This window comes from Typopeltis vanoorti, chromosome 17 (assembly GCF_054136105.1).
Source record: "Typopeltis vanoorti isolate ZY-2024b chromosome 17, IOZ_Tvanoo_1.0, whole genome shotgun sequence".
Classification (NCBI taxonomy): Eukaryota; Metazoa; Arthropoda; class Arachnida; order Uropygi; family Thelyphonidae; genus Typopeltis; species Typopeltis vanoorti.
This window is the reverse complement of record NC_143565.1, coordinates 100093833-100119898: the sequence shown is the minus strand read 5'-3', so window position 1 is coordinate 100119898 and position 26066 is coordinate 100093833. Positions and strand designations below refer to the sequence as shown.

The following is a 26066-nucleotide window of genomic DNA, read 5'->3' as shown; positions in this document are numbered from 1 at the left end:
TAGTTTTGAAATCTTTTTAATATTGTTAAGGCTTACTCCACTCGACGATTACACTGGCACTTGGATACCATCTTGGAATCCAATTAGTTACCACTGATCTAACTTAATCATTTGACAGATTTTTCGGTGACAGATCAGGACATATATTAATAAAAATAACGTTTTACTTTAGCTCCAGATAAACATATTCAAATAGCATTTTTGTGAACAAACTAACATAAAACATTTCCTATCCCCCTCTCGGTTACCATTAAGTCGCCGATAGATTTTTATCTTGATAGTGGAATTTGTATCTAACATGCAGACAAACAAGGGATATTGACTATTAATATCTTTATTCACATCGGATTCAACCATTAAAAGTCAAATATGTTTCACTGGTGTAATCCATCTTCGGCTTCTTGTTTTCGGTACTGAAACATTTTTACTCCACCAAATCATCTTCTAGTGAATTTATTAGTTTTCTGTTTGACTCAGCCATGTTTCTCTTATCCTCAAATAATTTTGTAAAGTACACCCTCTGTCCAAAAAAGAAACCGAAGTTTTCGAAAATACAAGGAACTAGTGGCGCCACCTGTTGTATCTTTTTGTTGTCGAAAGCGGCAACCTGCATTAGTGTTGTTTCAACTGTTTATGACATTTGTTTCATTAGAAGCCGAGTTATAGTGCCAAGTGCGACAGTGTGTTTTGACAAACGGTTGGAAAATGAGTTTCAAACAGAGAGATGCGATTGACTTTTGGGTTAAACTTGGTAAACGTTTTACCGAAACGCATCAGATGCTTCAAAAAGCATACGGTGATGAATATTTATCCCGTACTCAAAGTAGTCGTGAGACGCTTGAGGACAACGAAAAGCCGGGCCGTCCAAAACTGGACTGAGCGAAGTTAACATTCAAAAGTGCGTGATTTCATCAAAGAAAACCCGAAATCGTACGTGAGATTGATTGAAGATGAATTGGAGATTCCAAAATCAACTGTGCACAACATTTCGACCGAGAGTTTGAGCCTTCGTAAATTGAATTCGCGATTTGTTCTCAACAAGTTGAGAACGACAATGTTGATTTGTTTCTACGATTCCGAGGGCATTATCCACAAAGAAATAATTCCGCTTGGCCAAACTGTCAACGGTGAGTTTTATCTCGAAGTTTTGAAGCGACTGATAGCGATAATTCGTCACGTACGGCATGAATATCGTGACGACCGACCTTTCGTCAAAACACACTGTCACTCTTGGCACTATAACTCGGATTCTAATGAAACAAATATCATAGACAGTTGACACAACACTAACGAAGGTTGCCGCTTTCGACAATAAAATGATACAATAGGTGGCGCCACTAGTTTCTTCTATTTTCGAAGAGTTCGGTTTCTTTTTGAACAGGGTGTAAAACAATTTTACATTTAAGTGATATTTCGGATTAATAACTAATCCGGCAGTTGAATACCCTTCGATGACCCCTCTCTGTCAGAGGTTATACTTAATACACTGTACTATTTGCAGTAAGTCGGTTATTTCTAAGCACTACTTAAAAATAAATCTTATTTTACCTTCGTTAATTTCTCATTTATGCGATGGACAGTTTTAGGGAATATAAATGTAAATTTGACTATAAAAGTAAATGTACAGTGGTTTTTTTTTTAAAGAATAAAATCGGCTTTGTAATTCTGTTTAACTTAACGACTACACTTTCATGTATTAGCAATAAAAATTTGGTAGTACTGCATGGCCCGATGCTTTTATAAATATTTAATTAACGATAATTTCTTTCGCCATACAATTCATCCAGACTTCATTGTCTTCCTTTGCATGCGTTCAACTTCGCTCATAAATTTTTAAAACAATTATCAAGATCCGACTTCATGTTCTTTGCCATTCGTTTCTTTCTTGGGTGGTTGATGGATGAAAGTAACTACAAAATATCATTTATTACACTTTAAAAAGGAACTGTCTGTAATGCAAACACCCTTTGTTCTTAAACAAACACGATATAACGATAAAAAATTTGAATTAAGCTATTATTTTCTCTTTTGAAGGCATAAGTTGACTGACTGTACCAAGAGAGTGACACCCAACACTTTCGTATCAAGGGGATTTTCACCGGGCGGGAATTTTATGGTGAAGGATTTCAAAACAGAGGCGAAGTATAGAAATACTTCCATTTTGCCTAGAGTTTCGCCTGGACAGGAACGTTTTCCTATAATGAGAACAGATGTTGAGTAAATATTGCATAAATAGCCTTAACTATTTCATTAAAAAAACTGCTAACATCATAGAGTCAAGCTAGAAACCAAATTATTATTATTATTATTATTATTATTATTATTATTATTATTATTATTATTATTATTATTATTATTATTATTATTATTATTATTATTATTATTATTATTATTTTATTCACATAATAGATACACAGTCAAAACAAGATATCATATAAATAAAAATTTGACTGGTGATACAGAACAATTCAGATTCTACCCAAGAATCTAAGAATAGTCGTCAGGTGGCGTCTTAAAATATGGACTGTTCTAATTAATGGTGTTTTTTGTAGGTCATTTGGGATCACTTCGTTGATGTTTAATTGCTGTAAATAGTTGGATAGCTTCTTTGAAGTTGCACCAAGTGCACCGATAATTATTGGGATGATTTTGGTGTGTTTAAGTCACAGCCGTCCAACTTCGATTGCCAGATCTCGATATTTAGTCTTTTTTTTTCAGTTCTTTGTTGTTAATGTTGTTATCATTGGGTGCTGCGATATCGATAACCCAAACCTGTCGATGTTCGATGTGATGTCAGGTCTATTGTGTTCCAAATGCCGATCAGTTTGTATTCTAAAGTCCCAGAGAATATTTGCTGTTTCGTTTTCCAATACTGTCTTTATTTTATGCTGCCACCAGTTATCAGAAGTAGGAAAGCCATATTTTTTGCATACATGTCAATGAATTATTTTGGCCACTTGATCATGACGGAATTTATAGTCAGTTTGAGCTATTTTGCTGCAAGTACTGATCAGATGTTCTACAGTCTCATCTTTCTGATCGCATAATCTGCATTTGCTGTTATTATTGATGTTCAGAATTTTTGCTTCGATTGCATTAGTTTGTAATGCCTGTTCTTGAGCTGCTAGAATAAATCCTTCTGTTTCTTTTTTAATGTATCTGTGTTGAAGCCATTGCATTTGTCTTGTTCACGTCAATTTTGTCCTCAGTATCTCGAAGAAATTGGCCATGCAAGGGTTTGTTTTTCCAGCCCACATATCGGATATTTTGTTGTTCCTTTTTGTATTCGAATTTGTTTCCTGTTGCTTTTAGAAGGCTCTCTTGTGTAATTGCTTGAAGCATTGGTTCAGAGCTATTGTCGATGTAATTTCTTAAACCAATATCTTCTTCTACCACAGTCTGCCTCACTTGCAGCAGACCCCGTCCACCTATTCTCCTCGGTAGGTACAACCGGTCAACATCACTTCGTGGATGTAATGCATGATGCATAGTCATTAGTTTTCTAGTTTTGCGGTCTAGATTGTCTAGCTCTTCTTTTTTCCAATTTATTATGCCAGCTGTGTATCGGATCACTGGTATAGCCCAAGATTGTTCTAATTGTGTTTAATTCATTTAGTTTTGTTTTCAGAATATTTCTAACTCTTTCAATGTATTCTAATGCTGTCTGTTGTTTAACTTTCGAGTGGAGGATATCACTGGCTTCTAATATTTCTAGGTATTTATAGTGTTCATCAGCTGAAATTGCTTTTATATATTTCGCTTGATCAAAATTAAAATTGTTAGTGTCATAATTTCCTCGTTTAACACGTTCATTGCCAATCACGCGATATCGCGCGATGAGAGTTCTCACCAAGCGGCCGATCACGTGTTATCGCGTGGACGTCGCTAACTAAATAAAAAAAAATTGGCCACCACACGAAATTCCAATTTTTTTTGGCAATGAAAGTGTTAATAGATAAAATTGCGCATTTATCTAAACCAAATTCCATTTTGATGTCCTGACTGAAAATATGAACTGTGTTCAATAAAGAATCTATTTGCTGGGCTGATTTTCCTTATAGCTTCAAGTCATCCGTATACAAGAGATGGGAAATTTTAATATTACATTTGGGAATTTCATATCCAAGTTTTGTTTTCTTCGGAATTATAGACAAAGGTATCAAAGAAATGTTGAAGAGCAACGATGACAAGGAATCACCTTGGACAATTCCACGTTTAATGCTGATATCTGCAAATCGTTCATTATTCATTATTAATGTTGTTTTCAATGATTTCATAGCAGCAGCCAGAAACAAACATATGTTTTTGTTAATTCCGAATATTTTTAGTGATTTTAGGATCCAGGAGTGTGGGAGGGAATCTAATACTTTCTTGTAGTCTACCCGTGCTATGTTTAAGTTAGTTTTTCGTCTTTTTGAGTTTCTGAGAATCATTTTATTAATAACGATCTGGTCTTTTGTTCCTCTAGATTTTTGAAAATTGCCTTTTTGTTCAATCGGATAAATAGTGGTATATGGAATTTGCTATGATTGCAGTGAACAGCTTAGGCATAGTTGGTAGGCATGTTATTGGACGATAGTCACTTGGATCTGCACCCTTATCCTTATCTTTCATGAAAAGAAATGTGCGCCCAGATATCACCCAGTCTTCCACTGAGCCTGAACTGCAACAATTAAATTGTTCTGTCATTCGATCATGTAGACTGGTTAGATACTTTAACCAAAATCCCCGGTGCACTCCATTTTTTTTAAATTTTCTAGCTTGAGCTCTGACCATTTCTTTAGTGATAATGACATGTTGCATTTGTTTTTGTTTCATTTCTGATTCTATTTCCTTAATCCATGAGTCATCTTTATTGTGTTCAATAGGATTATCCCAGATTGTCTTCCAAAATTTGAATGTTTCTTCTTTTTCTGGTGAATGATTGTTTGCATTTGTATTTCTCTGGAGAGAGACTGAAAGAACTGACGTTGGTTCTGTCGAAATTGCATATTTTGTACTCATTGGTTTATTCTTGCTTCATATCATTTAATTTTCTGTGCAGTCGCTGTCATTCTTTGTTTTAGCTCTTCGGTAACTCCAGCAATTGTTTTGTTGGCCATATTATATGTGTTAATCAGTTTGTTTTTGATGTTATTATTTTTCAACTATTATTCTTTAAAACTCTTTAAGTTGCTTAGATCAGCTCGAAGCCTGTTGACCTTTCGTTCCAACCTGATTTTACATGGTGCAGATTGTTTCATCCTCGGCTTTTGCTCTTGCAGTTTGCAACCAAGATTCACTGTAATAATACAGGCTGTGTTGTATAGGAGCTGATTTGTTTCCTTTATGCTGTTGGTTGTGATGGTTTCAATTACAGCATTTGCGTCTAAGAGGAGCTGTTTTAGCTTAGATTGTTGTAAAGCTTTTAATGGTGGTAGTCTTATACGGTCATTAATGGAGTTCATATGTTCCAATATTCCTGACTTCATTTTACACTGCCCTTCTGTCAAAACATTCTGATGTATGTCGTCAGCTTGATGTTTACTGAGTTTAATTCCAAAGTTTGATGTAGCTACCTCCTGATGATTTACTGTTACTCGCGTTGTTGATTTATTACGTAAATCTTGAAGCTCAAGTTCAGTAAATATTTTGTTACGGAAAATTAAATTCTTTTGGTCCATAAGTCTTTGTTCTATTATTGCAGATACTGGGAATTTTTGTTTCCAAATTAAATGCATACACTTTCTCAAACCTCGTTTTTCTGGTGTTGATCTGTAAAAACATTTCATAATTTCTCTGTTTTCTTCTACAGTCCATTTTTTTACGTTTTTTACATCAGATGGTGTAAGCTAGAAACCAAATGATTTATTATTATTATTATTATTATTATTATTATTATTATTATTATTATTATTATTATTATTATTATTATTATTATTATTATTTTATATAGTAGTTATTATTTTTATCATATTATTCTTATATAGTATTTATACTATATAAATAATATATAAGAATAATATAATAATATTCAAATAATGTAGTGTATGTATATATTTTAACAATATTTATGCTTTTGATTATTAATTTTCTATAATAGTTTATAAACTTTTGGGTTTTTAATATTTGAATATTTAAACACAAGTTGAATGATTTAAATGAGCAAATTAAATAATAATTAATAGTCCCAAACAAATAATAATAATAAATATTATACGACATCTATCTAAAGTTGAAATATAACATTTATCTGATGAAATAAATATTTCATCAGATGGTGCTGATAATATTTAATTAATTATTTTATTTTATTCTTTTTTTTTTAATTTTTTTGAACAGGAAGAAAATAGTTATTTTATCAGATGGCGCTGTACGAGGAGATTTTGCAAAAGATAGCAGTTAAACTGACAAGTATTCTTGATATAATCACATTAGTTTATGTGATTATATCAAGAATACTTGTGATAAAATAATATAAATGCTTTGTTTTTTAAACACAGTGATTTTCAAACTTTATACAACGCGCCCCCTATCTTAGAAATTTCGTTCGCTTACATTTTCATTGAATATTTTAACAAATAATTACAGTAAGTAATTATTGTATTTAAGATTAAGCCCAAGTCGCAGAAGCCAAAAGAAAATGTCAGGAATACGAAAAACATCTCCCCGAGTCACATAACAGACTGACACATCAGAAAAAAAGTTGTTGAGAGTTATTTTTACGTTGAAGAAAGATTTTGGTTGCTGTGATTTTGGAATTAATTCTGGTTTTGGTTACTGAAACATGAACATTAGTGTTTTATATTTATTTTCTGTGATTGGCGGTGCATTGGCAGCAGTGACACCTACCATAAGAAAAAGGTATGAAGTATTCCAGCTTTTTTACATTCCCTTTATTGTCCAGGAACCTCTCGGGATTGAAGGACTCTGGATCATCCCAATAATCTGGGTCATGGTGGACTGCCCAGAGGTTGGTCATAATTATAGTATCTTTAGGAATCCTGTATCCTTGAACAGTGGTTTCCTCCGTGGTACTAAAAATTAAAAAAGATATGTTATCCATAAACGGGGGACAAATAATCAATATCAATGATAATTATGGGGAAATGTCCAATAGCGTGCGAATACGAGACTCCAAAAAATAAATAAATAATAATTTCTTATTCTTAGTTTGCTGTAAAATTGCAAACACAAAAAGATAAATGTAACAACCATTAAAATCAAAACAGTTTTACATTTAGAGAAACATTTCTGTAGTAGTTTATCATAGATTTCGAGTCATGTGGTCTGTTCTGTTCCGGTCTCATGCTATTTTCGTTTTCCACTTATTTTATATTTGTATAATAGTTTTGGTAGTCTGCTGTTGTCCATTCGATTTAGAGATGTTCTAATCATATTTTGTTTATACTGTCTTATGTAATAATTAATTGGTTTTATATTCAGGGATTGTAAAATTTCTTCATTTGTTTTATCGTCCCACTTGGTATATGCAGTTGTTTTTCTAAGAAATTTCATTCCTGCTCTTTGAATCCGTTTTTTATTCTTTTTTATGGCCCGTGTTTCACTTCCGTGTAATAAAGTTGGTGGTTTATACAGAACGCTACGTAGTCTGGTGTGTTATAGTACCAAGGATGGCTTTAAAATATTATTTATTATGTTGTTTATTTTAATAAAATTTTATATTTGAATTGTTTATATTTTCATCTTCATATGATAATTCGCATCCTAGGTATTTATTTACCTGTTCTAATATTTTATAATCTATCAGTATTTGACTTCTTACTGGAGTCAAAATTGAGTCTATGCAAGATCGGCCTTTTCGGAATCCATTCTATTGTAGTAGGGTGTCCTGCACAATACCCTTTTAATTTTCTCTTATAATAGTCCTGCATATGAATATAATTACGATTTCCAATGTATTAGTAGGATAACATCAGGTATTAACCTATTAAGTATTCCTGAGTAAAATGAGTAAATTGAGTATTCGTTGATAATTTCCGCGTTGATTGGAAAGATACTTACCATCGAAGCATGCTCACGGGCACAACTGTCTTCCACCTTTCCACTTCCATGATCACTGCTTGCGTGTATGGCAATTCCGAATGAGATGCCCACGAAGGAAGTGCGTCGCCAAAAAATTGATCCAGTTCAGATTGAACACGCTCTTGGATCTCTGGGTAAGCAGCCATGATTACTAGAGCCCATTCTATGGTAGCCAAAGGTGGCTCGGTTCCAGCGGTCAGAAGAGACATGATGTTTCCTTTCAGCATCCCGACTTCCGAAAAATAAAGAAGAAAAAAATGTTCAGATCTTTTAGACAAGCATATAAAAATATGTGATTATTATAGAGCAGTTTAATTTTAAAAGTATGTATAAGAGTATAAGAAAGTACTAAATATGGTCTTAAACTTAACCTTAAAAAGACAAAAGTCATGGCAACATGTGAACGTAATGATTTTAAAGTAGATGGAGAGAAAATAGAAGCACTTAACAATTTTGTGCTCCTAGGATCCCAAATTGATCAAGATAGTTATTGTACTGAAGAAGTTAGAAGAAGATTATTATTTGGAAGGAAAGCAATGACAAATTTAAGCAAGATCTTTAAAGATAAAGATATTAGCTTCGCAACAAAAATCAGAATCGTGAAAGTAATGGTATTCCCTGTGGTACTGTAAGGATATGAAAGTTGGACCCTGAGAAAGAGTGAAAGAAGGAAGATAGATGCATTTGAATTATGGGTTTGGAGACGCTTACTAAGAATACCATGGACTGCAAAGCAAACCAATAAATCAGTGATAGACAGAATAAAGCCGGATTGCTCCCTTCAAGCTATGATCATCAAGCAAAAATTGTCATACTTCGGACATATTATCCGAGCAAAGGACAGTCTAGAGAAGATGATGATGCTTGCTGAAGTTGATGGAAGCAGGAGAAGAGGAAGACCAAGAATTAGATGGGTGGATGGAGTTAAAGAAGCAACTGGAGTGCGCTTGGAGGTTCTGAACGACATGGTCAGGGACAGATCTGAATGGAGAGTGCATGTTCATTGAGTGGCCAGGAATCGAAAACGACTCGATGGAACATAACGACACCAACAACAAACATAAGAGTACTACTAGGACTATTTTATCCGAACCAATCTTTGAACACCTTTAAATCTTATGATTTGTATATTTATTTAATTTTTTTATATATCTTATATATATTTATTTTATTATATATTATAGTTTTATTTTTATTTTTTTCAAATTTGAAAGTGTCTTATCTCCAAAATATCAGAATGATCGTTCTTTAGAACAGTGCTTCCCAAACTTCTGGATGTCAGGGCCCCCTTTGCAAAAATTAAAATATTTCACGGCCCCCCCTCGAAAAAAATCGTAATAGATAGATATATTATTATAATATTTATTGTATTTATATTCAATACAAAACATACACGGCGAATATTGCAAAAATCAAATGCATATATTACATTTTTTGCCTCTTACCGTTTGGTTCTGAAGACGATGCGGGCTGTTCTGTAAAATATGAAATACTGTCCTTTTTTTTTAGTCTGTTTCTGCTTCTTCTGATTGTTCGCGGAATTTTTTTTTAATTTTTTTTATCAGCCACTTATCCATCTCAGGGTTAAAGTTTTTAATAGAATAGATCAAATAATATCACCACTTACCGATACTGGCACACCACAGACTGATAACATGAAATTAGTGAATATTACCTGAATAAGGGAATCCCCGGACCAGGAACATTTTTCTCTTTTGTGACTTTTCTCCTTTTAAGGTAATTAAGCCTAACGCGAAACAAACAGCAAAGGCAGGTTATTAAAACGTGCATATGATTGGTGCGGTATTAACAAAAGATCGTGCAACCGAAAGATAAAAGCATAGCTGACAATTGAGTTGAAATGCTAACTCTCTTCAACCGAATTCCATATGTGAAACTGCCATAACATTCATTATATATATATATATATATATTACTTAGTTTTAACACTTTTACGAATTTTAACACGTTCGTTCGGTTGAATTTTATTGCTGCCTTGGGAAATCGAACTCACACACATCTAATTGATAACAATAGTTTTTAGTTAGATACTGTGTTTGCCCATGCAACATATGTTTTGTTTCAGTCTATACAGCATAGTTTCTGTATGAGGGGACATGTGATTCATTAATTAGTGTGTTTTTATCCCAGTTGTCTCTAATTGCACTATTTGTTGAGAAATATATTACACAGACTCCTCATACCTTATTCACTGGCATAATAAAAGTACTTGTTTTTATTGCCTCTGCAGTATAGGTGGGCGGTGTTGTGTACCACTGCAAGCGAGTTACTATCTCCCCACATGAACTTGTTTAAGCTTTTTTCATGTGTGAAGTATATGCGAAACTTTTATTGGTAACAGAAAACTAGCTCGAATGACAGTGATAATATAGAACGAGTTTTGATATGTATATAAAGTCAATATCAACAGTCCCTGATTACGAACGCGTGATGAAAGGGACAGGAAGATTTGGAGCTTCCCTGGAGAGCATTCGAAGTAAACACAATTAACCACTGCTTTGAAATGAAACATATGAATAAACAATATTTACTAATATTCATTAAGCGCCGAAATACGCAGGAAGCAAAGTTTGTGAACCAACACCAATGTGTGAATTTTTCCATTATAAAATATAAAAAATAACAAAAAAGAAATAATAAATAATAAAAGTTAAATACGTTTCTTTTAAAATAAAAAAATCTACTTAGTCTTAAAACATTTTAAATTTATTTTCATTATTTCACGGCCCCCCTCAACAAAACCTACGGCCCCCAAGGGGGCCGCGGCCCACAGTTTGGGAAGCGCTGCTTTAGAACACACTCAAAATTCTATTGTTTAAACTAGCTTGGGTTTTTAAACGATTTTAAATTAATTCATCAATTCCATAACATTTTTAGGACTTTTGTTAGTTAGTTTCCTAAATAATGTCAAATTTCACAATATGTATGTCTAAAGTAAGAGTTAATGTAGACAAAGATTGATTCGGATGTACTGGAGGATGTTAGGAAGCTTAGATGCACGCTACGGTTTGACAAATATAAGGAGGCTTATAATTGGAAATAAAATGCCTTTTAGTTGGACGACGAACAATATAAATAAGTTTTCCTTTGAGGGCAAGAACTTTGTTTTCTTCCTAGATACACAAGGAAATAAAACTGAATTACCATCGGCTTATTCAAGATGAAACTATAAATCATTCAGCCACTGTTATAAATACTTAATAATATCAACGTCTGGTCTTTGATATTATGTCATAATATCAAAGACCTGACGTCATAGAGATAGAAAACAGTGCTTACTTATTCAGCTTTTTTTTTTTTAAATTAAGGCTTCAGTGTATATTTTTAAGAGGCTTACAGTATATTTACTTTTGAAATACAGTATTTTACAAACAGGAGCTACAGACTCTCTTTCCGAAAAAAAAAACTTTTATCATATGGGATTTATAGTAATTTATCACATTTATAGAATTTATCACAATGTAACACAATCATTTTTTGTGTGTTTACCAAGGTAGATAGTACGAATGCATATCATGAAATTTAAAGAATAGAAAAATCGATAGAAATGCCACTAAAATATGTGACTGGAATTTATGTGGAATCACAAAATTCTGCTGTTTATAATTCGTCTATTTTCTTCCTCTGCGCGTTTATCCCGCTTCCAACAAGGTCCGCTTACACTTGATGCGACTTTTGTTATTACAGAAAGTACAACCCCCATTCATTATTCAAAAGTACAACCCCCATCAGTGGCAGGCTCGGCCTGTCGCCGAGCCTGCCACTGATGGGGGTTGTACTTTTGAATGTAGCAGCGTGTGTTTACGGGGACGGTTTGCTGTTTTGAGGGACCAAAAACCCGAGTTATCGGGAGAAAAACCCTCTACCTCTTTATGAGACCGGCTAACTCACCTTTAGTCAAAAGAGACCAGATAAAGATTCCTCACATCATGAACGGGAATCGAATCCAAGTCTATGCGACCGAAGGGATTCGTCAATACCGACTGAACCACGGAGGCTCTTATTTATAATTTGTCTATACAAGGTAATAAATTTCATTTATTATTATTTTTTATTTTATTTTATTTTATTTTTTTATAACACTCTTAATCATTCTGTGGAACTCCTATTCATTTATTGGAACAAAACATAAAAAAAAAAAAAAAAAACGGAAGGGAAGGGAAGATATTGGATGAGAAAATGTTTTGCGTGGTGAGTAGGTTTTGCATAATTTACGTGCTTTGATTATTATTATTATTATTATTATTATTATTATTATTATTATTATTATTATTATTATTATTATTATTATTATGTGTTTTATTATTATGTGTTTTTATTATTATTAAAGATGTAATAAATTTAATTTGTTATAAACATCGAGGTGTTATGGAGAACTGTAATCTATTTGTGTTGGCTCAGGGATTCTTATAAAACTAGAAATTATGAATAGAAAATTAATTTTCTGATGATGATGATGCCTAAATCTGCTATCTAATTGTGCTGGTTTAGTTCAGAAATTTTCGGAGAATGGAAGACATCAGTTTAGTGCTTTCTTACGATGATTGTAAAGTCTTTGATTATAGCAGATCTCCAATAATGATGAAAAATTGGAAAAAAATTCGTTCAAAAACTCTGAACTATAAAAATATAAAAATTGAATTTTATCATTGCAATAATTATTTTGGACATGTATCCTTAATAATACTGCTGAGAATTATTTAACATTCCGATATGTTCAGCATCCTAGGATGACGCTTAATTCCTAACTCTCAAAGGAAGATGCTCCACTCCTTCAGAACTCACCATCTTCTGGTGCTTCGTTTTAGATAGACCAGAATGATTAATGACGGTGATAGATTCATACAAGAATTAATGATAAAAAAACTATGCTATTTCAAAAATAAGGATTTCGGAGCTCTGAAATTTTGGGTGATGCAGAGGAACGAGAATCTCTCTTACTTGTAAATGTCTTATCTTTTGTCTCAGCCATTTTTAACAGAAAGGAATCTACATAATCTCTGCTGTTCAATCCATCCAAAGTATTCTTATGGCTTTCAATTTCTTTCCTGTAAATAAAAATGCCATTATAGCAACGGTGATATTAAGTAAGGTAACATAAAGATTCTATGAAACGTTTTTATCAATATTAAGCAAAATATAAAAAGGTGTGGAAGAAGTTAGCAACTTGCACGACACAGCTGAAAACAAGTAAAAGAAAATAAATGATAAACAAAGATAAAAAGATAAAACATGAAATATAATGGTAGGTTTAAAAGTGATGTCCGTTGTCTTATAAAATTTTTAACTGATTTGTCTATGTTTTGTCTATTTGAATCTCATTTGTATGAAGCATTTTTATTATAGATTCTTAATAAGAAAAACGTGAGAATATACTGTAAAAAGTTTTCATAGACCCCCACGACGAGAGATAGTTGGATGAAGGGATTTGTTAAGATCAATGAACGTCCTTTAATACTAGGATTCTTAAGTATAATCTTAAGAAAGGCTAGAATATCGTAAAATGTTGGAAATAGCTTAGATATTTTGGAAAACTACGTAACCCCCCTTCTCTCTCTCTCTCTCTCTCTCTCTCTCTCTCTCAAAGGTCTTGTTATTAGTGATGAGTCTTGGATCTGTTAACTACTGGTTTCATCCAAAGCCCGAATCCCCCCCCCCAAAAAAAAACAACATAAAATGATCTCGAGGCAGCATAAAAAAAACCAAGCAGACAGACAGAAAATACATTATTGAGGCAGGTTTTATATAAAATCCAAGAGAAACTATCGACAAGGATAAGTATTGAAAACTCTGAATAAACTAAAAAAGGCCTACAAACGATCTAACCTGAAATCATCAGACAACCTCACATCACCGTAATGATACTCATAACGCTTACCAGACAGTCTATGAAAATTTCAAGTTACTTTAGACAATCACATCGAGACTTTCTCCACGTGAACTTTATTTATTTGGTCTACTTAAGGAGTCACTCACCAAACTGGACAATCCTTCAGTGCTCATGAGGAATTAAAATGTTAAAACTGTCTTTAAAAAGTTGACTATGCATTTTTTTTTCGAATTTTTTCATCCATCCATCCAATTGGAGTCTGTCTTAGACAGGTTGAGTCCTCTGATTTGAGATTTTAGACAGTTGAATGCAGCTGGTTTACCACCCTTAAGGCTAGATATTCTATATCTGTACAATATAGTTCACGGGGCTGTTTTGGGGAATGAAAAACCTTTTTTCTACTAAAGATTTTTAGTAGAAAAAACCCTGCGTATAAGAACGGTTAGCTGACATTCATTCATAATAATAATAAAAAAAAAATAATAACAAATATATATATATGTGTGTATATATATATATATATATATATATATATATAGAGAGAGAGAGAGAGAGAGAGAGAGAGAGAAAACGATAAATCAGCATTTTTATATTTGGTTTAAGCCAATGAGAATACAGCGGTATCTCGCTAATCCGAACCTCTTTAGTCCGAATCCTCCAGAGTAATCAGAACTGTGGTTTGAAAGAAAAAACGTTTTATTTATTACGTATTATTATTTTGTGTACTATTATTTTTATTTAATAATCATTATTTTAACTATTATTATTTATTTTATTATTATTATTGTGTGTTCACGTTTGCTTCTTTATACTGTACAGTACGTACTGTATTGTCGGCATGAATCACAAATATACACAAAAAGAGGAAATTCAAAACTTGCCTAATTTGGTTAAAAATATAAATCCAGATGTTTAAATTATAAATATGACGCTACAGAATGAATTAGAAGATAATGAAAATGAAGAACTCGAAAAAAAAAAAAGTAAACATGAAGAGGCAGCTGACAGTTTTAATATGTGTATAGAATGTGGTAATTTAATATATGGTATTTCGTTAATCCGAATTTTAATAATTCGGATTAGCGAGATACCACAGTACAATTTGTTCGGCTAAATCCCAAATTGCCAGTCCATCCTCGTTCGTTCAGTATCCAGGTAGATACCCAACAGGGTGCACCACGAGAAGGTGAGGATTGGACATTAGGTCAGACGCCCTGGTCGGTTCTCCGCATTCCTTTAAAGGCGATATGGAGATCTCCTCTCAGTTATACCGCTTTGACCCTTAAGCACCCCTAAACGATAAATATAAATATTAAATAAATATTTTTATTTACAAAATAATATTTTATATTTTATGAATTTATAAAATTTGTTATTATTATTATTATTTTATAAACATTATAAATTATTATAAAGTTTCTATTTATGTAAAACATAAAAAATAAGTAAATAAATTAATAAACAAGCATTTTATACAAAAAACAACAACAACAACCCAGTAATACATTTAATTCGAGTATGTACGATTAAACATTTCACGAATATAGATGGATAGATAGATAAACAATATGACAAGAAGATTAATTAATAATTTATAATGTTGAAAGTTTATTTTTCACTTGGTTAGACTATAATACATTTAGTTTAATACTTTATCCAAGTGTGAGTAAACAAAGTTTGCGCTTGAAAGTATCTTCAGGACTGGGGTAGGATAGTACAACACCGGACAACTCGTTGCAAAGGTGGAGCAAGCTAACATCACTCCTATCTCAGTATCTCTCATAATGCAAAACACATCTCCTTGCGGATATGTATAATGTTATGCATTAAGGGAAGGACCACTACCCAGACTAGTATCTACCTTTATTGAGGTCTCTTCAGTGGGAGCCAGGCCCAAGTGGAGATACCAAAGCAGAAGCATTAGCAAGGTCATCTCCTCCTATAGCAGCTGCCAAACGGTGTACCACCTTTTTATTAAATTACTCTGGATTTAGAGAAAGATGTTAAAAGTTTATTTTTCACTTGGTTAGACTATAATAAATTTAGTTTAATCCTTTATCCCAGTGAGAGCAAACAAAGTTTGCGCCTGAAAGTATCTTCAGGACTGGGGTAAGGTGGTACAACACCAAGTGGACCTGGCTCCCACTGAAGAGCCCTCAATAAAGGTCGAAACTAGTCTGGGTAGTGGCCAATCCCTTAATGCATAACATTATACATATCCGCAAGGAGATGTGTTTTGCATTATGGGAGATACTGAGATAGGAGTGATGTTAGCTTGCTCCACCTTTGCAACGAGTTTCCTGGTGTTGTACCACCTTACCCCAGTCCTGAAGATACTTCAGGCGCAAACTTTGTTTGCTCACACTTGGATAAAGGATTAAACTAAATTTATTATAATAATTTATAAACAAAAATGGCATTAATTAAATTTTAAATAATATTTTGAAATAAAAAGAACTGTTGGAAAAATTCTACTTGAGATCAAATGTAAATGAAGAAACGCGTTTAGTTTGTTACATTTGAAAAAGATTTTCTTAGTTTCAGTCTTATACTCGTATTAAAAACTTTACTTACCGGATAAATTTCACTACTCCTTGTAGAACGTCATTAAGCAGTCCATAATCCAGCAGTCTTAATCCAATCAAGAATCTCTTTAACCATGGATAGAATGTGTGGATTCGCGTGGGTCGAAAGAACTTCGTCAGACCCCTAATATAATAATCCAACTGCGTTCTTTCTGGATCGTTATAATCTAGTCGTCTGCCGAGAATCAGTGACGTCACATTATTTGATACACTAGAGGTCAGAAGAGTTCTGACGTCACACGGCCGGTCATTAAACTTTTGCAGTTCAGCGAGGAAATACGAGATTTCTTCCTAAAAGGAAAAAATATCGATGGGAACTGAATTTATAAACTTTTGTTACAATGAAAAATAATAACTGTTGAAATGTGTTTTCATAATTTTATTATTTGAAATGCATCCAACATCCCAATGTGATGTATGTTGGATTATATTTTGTGTTATATTTTGTAACATTTTACGACCATATCTCTATCATCCCTAAATTCCTTATCATCAAAGGACATATTCAATCCATACAAGCCAAAAGAATTTACCAAAGGACTTCATTAGCACTACTCAGAGAAAGAATCCAACACATCAGGTACTAATTGAATATAAGTAATGTTAATTGTCGCAACTATTTTGATGACATTTATAATAGTCTAGATTACACGAGCTGGAATAATATAGACCACATGAGAGAACAGAGCTACGAAAACACAATCTTTTCTTTTTGGATACTTTAACAATCTGTACATCTTCAGGCTGCATCAATGTTTTGGTTCACCGACATCATCCAGCCATCTTCACACCACCATCCATTGCAGAAGACTGATATTATCAAACTTCTTATTGAAGAGGTTGTGCAATCTGTCCTGATTCCCTTTTGTTGAAGAATTCAATAAAATAGAAATCCCTTTGGTGAGCAATGGTCATAACGAAGCTACCATCCACAAATTATCGGCAGTTATCATCCCATAACGAGATCACAATTAGATCTCAAAAGAAGTTTCATACTAAAGGGACATAGGAAGAAATAGTACTGATTCTTTGCAATCTATACACACAATCAACAATCTTCAAACCGGGTTGTAAGATATCTTCTTTTCTAACTACCCACCAAGTAAAAATTACCATTCCTCTTTCTTTTTGTGAGGTTTCTGTCAAGGGCCCTGTTCATATTGGCTTTGTTATTCTGGGCAGACTAGCTGTTTTTCTAAGATTTGAATCCGAGAATATCAGGACTCCATTATATTTTTAGATGAGAAGTTTACCCTTGCTGGCCATTACATGGATACCAAATATACAGTTCTTTGGAACTAGACCAAGATTCTTCATTCAAGAAGAATCAAATTGGATCGTTTATTCTTCGCAACTTGTGAAACCTTAAGACATCATCTGAATCCGCTCCGACTGCATTCGGATGTCAACGTTCTGGAATTTTTAACTGTTCATAATTATTTATTAACTAGTAACATTAGCTATTCATAATTATAATTTAAAATGCCTAAAATGTTAGTATTTTTAATCGAAAAAATTTCTTCCTTCTTTACAACATACGTTATTATCATTCAATAAGTGTATCGCACAGTTCTAAATTTACCTTCCGTATATAAAAAAATTATAAATTATATTTCCTTAATAATCAAAACTTAAAAAACAAGAAATGAGAACTGTAGAAGAAAATGTAATTAGATAAATATAAGGAACATTAAAGAAAGATGTATATACTTACGTTAACGTGTTCTTCTACGGTGTGCTTAGCGTAGCCGAGGTCTCTTAGAGATTGCATGGAGAATCTTCGATGTTCTTTCCATACAGATCCACTGCACGCACTGAAACCTGAATGTTGAATAAACAGATGACGTGAGAGAATTCATCGTACGTGGTTGTTAAAATATACCAAGGAAGCTAACGCTCAAAAGATAGCAAAGATTTATGAACGTTTGTGAAGAATTTGGGTTATCGGCATTGTAGGTTTTCTAGCAGATTTGTTTAAGTGAGAAGGTAAGATTAAGTACCTCCATGCTGTAAAAAAACCCACTTTAATGTTAGTTTAATATTCCCTATTTTAATATCAGGTTTAAGGATTTTTTTTTTAATATTGCGATCATCAATAACAGTAGAGGCAGCGTATGACACTGACTTGCATGTAGTTGAATGGCAAATCATCTTTTAAATTCTTTCCCGCACTTCTTTTAATTACACCGTGGGTCGCATACGGCCCGCCTGGGTTTTGATTTTCACGAGCGAAAAAATAAAATAACAATTTAAACCGAATGCGAATTAGATATTTTAATTCTATCACTAATCGATAATCTCTATGTTGGTAATTTTATTTGTGTTTTTACATCAATGTATACTCACGTGTTTTTTTTAAATATTAGATGTGTCAAAGAAGCGTTCTTACACTGTTTTGTTCCAACGCGCATGCTCCGTGCGCTCACGGGGAACATGAGCGCGCGATTAGTGTGCATTCAGTTTTGTTCGTTTTTTTTTCAGCTTTCAACGTTGTGTCACTGCTGCTCACGAAATCACACACACACACACACACACACACACACACACACACACACACACACACACACACACACACACACACACACACACACACACACACACACACATGAAAATGGATCAAGCTGTCACTGTCCTATTGACACACGACACATGAAAATGGATCAAGCTGTCATTCCATTTAAATTGAAGTTGTGAATATCTCTTTTAAAATGTTCGCATGAAATGTTTAAAGGAACGTATAAAAGGCTGTTAAACTTACTTGTGGCACCAGGAATGAGACGATTAGGAGGGTCTGATGGCCTCCCTAGGCATGCGTCTTTGCTGTACGCCTCTTTGATAGCCTTGAACTCTCCTAAGATGATTGTGTATCTTCTCCCAAGATAGAGACTGCAATAAAAGGACATTGATCGCTAAGATTCCGGTAAGAGATATACAAGCAGAGAATCTATATCGCTATTATACGTTTAATACCTATTGATTTTTAATCCTAACTATAACTTGTATACAAATAAACCTAACTAAAGTGAATACCCCACTATATATCTGGTAGTGCATTGCTGCTTAATTTGCTAAGCAGAGGGGATAGTGGTTCACTCCCGCAACTTACCACTGCGAAGTGACATCTGACATAATCTGGTTTAACAGACATGCAGAACATCAGCCTTCATCATTTTATTCATCATTAATTTATTCATCATGCATATGAAGAATAAATTCGGATTTTTCAGCTTCTTTGCAATGTATTTATGAGTAGTGTTAATTTAAGTAATCTTCTGGGAATTATAGTTTATATATATATATATATATATATATATATATATATATATAAAACTATGAAAATAATTTTTATATATGTACAACCTTTCAGAATTCTCTATCGTGAGCAAAAGAAATTCATACACTATTTCTCATGCATTACGAAAGATGGAGCCACAATCTAATATTGGTAGGCAACTCTCGTTTTCAGCGACATTGGAACAGTCAATATTTGTGAAGCAGTTATGAATATCTATAAAAATTAATATTGTTCCAGCTTCCTTGTTTCCAAAACAAACCTCTCTTCCAAATATTAAAAAATTAAAAAAATTCAATCATACGTGTGAAAAATAATCTACAGTACCATGAAAGTAAATTATAATAATCCTCATAAATTTATTTTCATATTATGAGTATTTAAATGTTCGTGCTTTTCTCGCTGTGACACGCTTAACTAAATGCGTATATCAGGAGGTCTAACTGAGGTACACATCCTCTGCAATACAGGTTTGAATAGTCTTTAGTAGGATACAACTGTTTATATATATATGGTAGTTGTGGGTTTTTTCTCCTTTCCGGACTTGAGATAGTCGGTCTCAGAATGTGGCAGTAAGATTATTTTTCTGCAGATTCGCACGCTTTTCGTAATTCCATCTTTAACATTAACATGCATATGGTGAGGATAAAAATCAGCTGCGAAAATTGCAATACGATTAAAACGAATCCCTGTAAATTACCTTGAACAACAGGTGACTGACCTCATTTGCTGAGGTCACCAACAGCGCATAAAAAAAAAAGAAACACACACACAGCATTTCTCCGGAAAGAACTGATAAAAGATAGAGGGGGGTCAAGGGTCATTTTTATTCTGCTAAGTCTTTGATCATTGGCTGTTGTTGAAGTAATATGAAATGACTTTAAATCAAGGAAAACTTACTGGCACAGAACTTTACTAGTTTAATGCATTTAAATGAAGCAGATTACAAAGCGATATGTAAATCGGAATAAGAGTGAATCTGACCTGAATATCGGTCCGTACTTGCGACGTAGTTGTTCCAATGTTTTATAAGGTTCATTTCCGAGAAATGGCAGATAACCGAAAAACGGCAGTCCAATTGGGCCTGGTGGAAGATCACGTGAGTGGATAACACAACGAAATATCAACCAACACAAGACGGATGAGATGAGGAACAATGCTATAGAATTTAACGATGTCCATATCGTTAAGGTAGTCAACAGATCCGTTCCCATAATTGCAGTGTTGCTAACGTCAGAAGAGGTGTTTTTTACTCGTAGTCGTCTCCGAGTTAAACGTTTACAGATATTTCAGTTATCATCAAGTTGAATGTATTCGCGCTTCTGTAAACTTTGATCTGAGAATTAATCTTTGAACCTGAACTAGGGAAAAAAAAAAGACACCACTTTGTTATGAAGAGATTTTATAGTTTAGTTTCTATGGGATTATCTGTTAGAAATATTTTCAATCATACTAGTAGATTACATATTATTTTGATCACATACACACACACACGCGCGCGCGCAGATATCACGTGGTCGTGGACAGTTAAGATAACATTAGACGAGACAAGTTAAAATTGCAATAAAAATTTACGCCCATTGAGCCGTTGCAAACTTTTTTGCTCAATTCAATGAAGACCATAACTGAAAAATGTTTCCATGAACTTTCATCGAATCCACTTTTATACAGTATCATCCTACTGTTCCTCCCACATCTCAGTAATAAACTGCGCTCATCATCTCTCATCGCCAACCAATGTAAATGCTCCTAAAGTAATACTTGATCAAAGTTTTTCATAACTGTTCCCAATTTGCGCCACCTGCAAACAACTGAAACCCTTTCTTTCTTTCTCCAAATCAGATGCAAAGTGGGTTTTAGTAACTAGATATATCAGAGTGTAAGAATTCATTTAGGAAGGAACAAAGATAGGTAGAGTAAACATGTGTTATTCACTACTTTCTTGGAAAGGTCAAGGTCCTGTGATATTTGGCACCATTGGATGGAAGATGAGTTTGATGAGTATAATACCAAGGTTTTGCGTATTAGAAGTTTGAAGTTATCTTTGTGTTTTCTAAGCAACCTTCGAAGAAAATGGGAGCAAAACAACGACAAAAATAATCTCTCCCCAAACTCCTCAAAAACAGAAAACAGTCTCCATTTCTTAAAGGTACTTAACACATCACCCTGACTCTCAAGGAGCTACATATAAATTAGGTTACTTCCTGATATGTCAAAAACTGGGACAGTCTTCACACAGCCTTTATAAAGTTGTACGTAGAACGTGACTAGGTTGGATAATATTTTAATAATCTAAAACCCAAGATCCATTTTTAAATTCCCACAGTAATCATATATAGAAATTTCGAAATCTATGAAAATTCACATAAATTCTTCTGACATGCTTTGTCAACTTTTTCTTAAAATAAAGAAAAATTCAATTGAGGAATCCTACCGAAGAAAAAAATTGATTTGTTTTTTCATGAAACCTGCCATTGATAACTCGGCTTCTAATGAAACAAATGTGATAAACAGTTGACACAACACTAATGAAGGTTGCCGCTTTCGACAACAAAAAGATACAACAGGTGGCGCCACTAGTTTCTTCTATTTTCGAAAAGTTCGGTTTCATTTTTGAACAGAGGGTGTATATATATATGTAAATGCTGAAGTTAACAAAATACAGATATCGAGGACTTAATTTAAACATTCGTTGGTTCGTGACAATGTTTTTATTATAGTGTGTGTGTGTGTGTGTGTGTGAGGTTAATAAAGCAATAGTGAGTTACTACTAAAGCATGGATGGAATGTAAACAAACACGTCTCTTAAGGAGGACGAAGGGGGTTTGAAACATACTTTCGAAACCAGAGATGAGACGATTAAGGAGATGTGATTGCTTACTAGACGGGCTTCTTTGTAGGCCTCTTAGATAGCCTTGAACCCTTTAAGATGGCTGTGTATTTTCTCCCGAGATAGAGACTGGAATAGGAGAACATTGAACGTTAAGACTGCTATAAGAAATACAAAGAGCATTAACTAAAGGAACTTTTTCTAAGCCATTTTTCGACTGGTTCGGTTCCCGATTTAGTCGATCTCTGGTGCGGGCAAGCGGTTCCCCCCCCCCCACCAGAAAATAAGGTTTTTCGTTTGATAAAGTGAAGAAAATCTGTTCTAAAACTCGCATTATATCAGACAATAAATATACTGTTAAGATTAAGGACCACAAGATGGACCACAGTCTCCTAAAGACGTTAACGGATTTTATTTGCCACTGTTTAATAACAACATATATATATAAAACTCTAAAAGTAATTTTTATACAAAAACGCTGCATTCCCATTTATTAGGGAAATAGTGATCAGGAAAATTAAGATAAAGATACAAAAAAAAGAAACATGATGAAGAACTTATTGAGAGGACGCCAGTCAAAAACAAAATTAAAAAATAAAATGAAATTGATGAAAAACAAGAACTTTATGGTTTTCATCAGAACCTCTCTACTCGTGTCGTTCAACTTTTTGTACTCTTCCTCGGGAGATTTTTATAGTACTTAATTACCACCAAGTTAAATGAGAATGGGTCTCTTGTCATTTTTATTGCGTTGTGTAGGTGAGAGTAGCATAGTATTGCTTGCGCTTCCTTCAATTTTTTGACAAAGTAGTTATGGTTCTTATATTTAAACATTTTCTGGCAAAGTACAGACTGACATGCACTAGTTGTATGACCTGCAAGTCTGGATTTGTGTTTTTGTTTCCATTTCACATTTTTAGATGTTCTGGTTATGGGAATCTCTATGAATCGTCCTATTTGCCCTATGGGAATCTCTATGGATCGTCCTATTTGCCCTATATATCATATGGAACATGAAACAACACATTAATAAACACCTAGTTTTAAAGGGTGAACGAGATGGTTTAGGATGTAATCACCTTGAAGTCTTGCGTGTAGAGGAAAGTTATTTTTTTTTACGTTAAATCGCTATAATCGGAGTGTTTTGTCCTTAAATTTTGGATATAAGGAAGGATTACTGTACTTTCATATTTTTGTTTAGCTAGGCGTTATCTTGAGGTAGGATTGCAAGATCTGCATTTATTTTGAGATAGGTATACGGATCAGCTCAGTGGCGGCTCGTGGCATGAAATCGTGGGGTGCTGCAACTTTCAAAATAAAATATTGATAATGGATTATGATAATGGATTTTATTTTTACTTAAAAATAAAATCCATTATCATAACCCCAATAATGTTCTAAAATAAAAACTATAACAAATGCTATGTCTTTAATTGTAATGTCCAAATATTTAAGAGACGGAGTAAACACGATAAGCACTACGAACACTCTACTACTGGCGCAAACTGCATATAAACAACAGTGGAACTGCGCCACGGACAGTGCCGCATTACGCTAATAGCTCGCATCTCCCTATGACGTGCATATGCTTGGGCACGTAGCAATATGGCACTGTGGTAAACCCAGTGCCGCTAGCATCCTTCGCCTTCCTAAGTGCTACAAGATGGATTTTTATTATTTTTTATACAAAATAAGAGAATTGTATAGGATTGTTGATGATAAAATTAATATTACAAGCAAATATAAATAAATAAATAAATATATTTATATATCGAGAAAAATTGGGGGTACTGTAGTTCCAAAGTGCCTATGCACGAGCAGCCCCTGATGACCACGTATGGCCAAACAAGGTAAATCTACTATTGCCGTCAATGTTTGATGCATTTCCAGGGAACGACATCATCTATGTATATGAGTAGAGCAAGTCCATATTGAATTATGTAGTCTGTAAGTAAAATACATTCTAAGACAGCATTTAATTCTAAAGTGTGTTGCACTAAAATGAATGAGATACGGGAATGCGTTCATTAATCCTTCGAAATGAACGAATTGTACTGAATGTTTCAGATAATAATAATAACAATAAAGTTTATTTTGTATATCCTTATTACAAAGTATGTGAATACGTGCATTTTGACCCTGACATACACATACCATCAATCTTTGATAGAAATGATCTCCCCTCACTTAAGATATGATTAAATCGAGGCTGCAAATTACCTTGGACAACAGATGACCTCATTTGCTGACGTTAATGAAAAAGAGGCCACCCCTTGGAATAAGGAAAATAAATATAAGCACGAAAGTTTGATTTTGCAAAGAACAAGAACGGTCATGGAGGAGAAAGTTCGTTGATGTATTATGATACGTAGAAAATAAAAATTGACAAAGGAGCCTGCAGAGAGAGAGAGAGAGACAGAGAGAGAGATTTTCCATTTCTGAAACACTGTAACAACCATTCACAACGCTCTTCATCTGATACGGACCGAACTATACTGACAACTGTACACAATTCATCGCCCACAATACGCAGGGTCTTTGTGGGCGATGAATATTTTTTCTAACTCCATCACCTTCAGTTGATAAAAGCTTACATAAAACAAGGAACGAAAAATAAAAGCCTTAAGAAATTACTAAAAAGCTCCATTGTTTTATACGCCATTTCGGTAGCTTCTGAAGAAGTTACTGGCCATAACATCACGCGATCTCATTCAGTGTTACGAAATTGGAACCATGAATGGAAAAGGTAGTACGTAAATTTGTCGGTCCGATTGGCCGAGTGGTTAACTTATCCACTCGGATAAGTTTGCGATTTCGGCTCTGGCGCCTGGGTATGGATGTTCGTGACAGTCTTTACCGGGAGATGGATTCCATCGCCCGGTGTAAGACAACCTCTCTACTTATTGGAGGACTGAAGTGGCTTGAAAAAAAGTTATGTTTGGTCTGTAGAGCTAGGTTTCCAAACTGAGTAAAAAATAAAAAAATAACAAAAAATATATATAAGTTATAGATGAAGAACCACATAAAAAATACATAGGACCCGGTGAATCGCTCACGTATTTTAGTACTGTAGATCGAAAATGAATATTTTAATTTAATTCAGGCCCCCAGTAAGAAAGGTAATGATCTGGCACCGGGGAATCATATTCATTTACATATCATCAGTGAATAGAGGGGGGGGAGGGTTCGCTGTTCTCTCTGAACTACAGTGATCTTAAAAATCTTCTCTCTCTCTGTCTAAATAAGAGTTTAGCTTTAGTTTTCAAGAAGCGGTCTAAATCGTCATTGGCTGACTACTGAAGCAATTATGAAGATAATTTCAGTATTTTAAATTTAATTTACTGCTAAGATTAATTGTTCGTGGCTAAAAATTTCATCACGTTGGAATACATTATTCCAACGTGATCAAATTAGAATTCTCTCCAGCAGGAAGATGGGGGAAAGTTAAGAATTAAACATTATTTCTTATGCGGTACAAAAGAT

The 26066-nt window shown here is 33.8% G+C and overlaps 1 protein-coding gene across 1 annotated transcript; it reads right to left on the bottom strand.

Annotated features, from left to right (window-relative positions):
• Positions 1-1795: 1795 nt before the first annotated feature.
• On the bottom strand, positions 1796-21000 carry LOC150097695 (cytochrome P450 2U1-like). Its single transcript, XM_090407463.1, has 8 exons — positions 20738-21000; positions 19220-19347; positions 18176-18282; positions 16451-16752; positions 12988-13094; positions 8005-8257; positions 6832-7016; positions 1796-2195 (listed from the first exon to the last, which is right to left on the bottom strand). Exons 1-8 carry the CDS (start codon positions 20965-20967, stop codon positions 2017-2019), a joined length of 1491 nt encoding a protein of 496 aa, XP_090263589.1. The 5' UTR covers positions 20968-21000; the 3' UTR covers positions 1796-2016.
• Positions 21001-26066: the final 5066 nt, after the last annotated feature.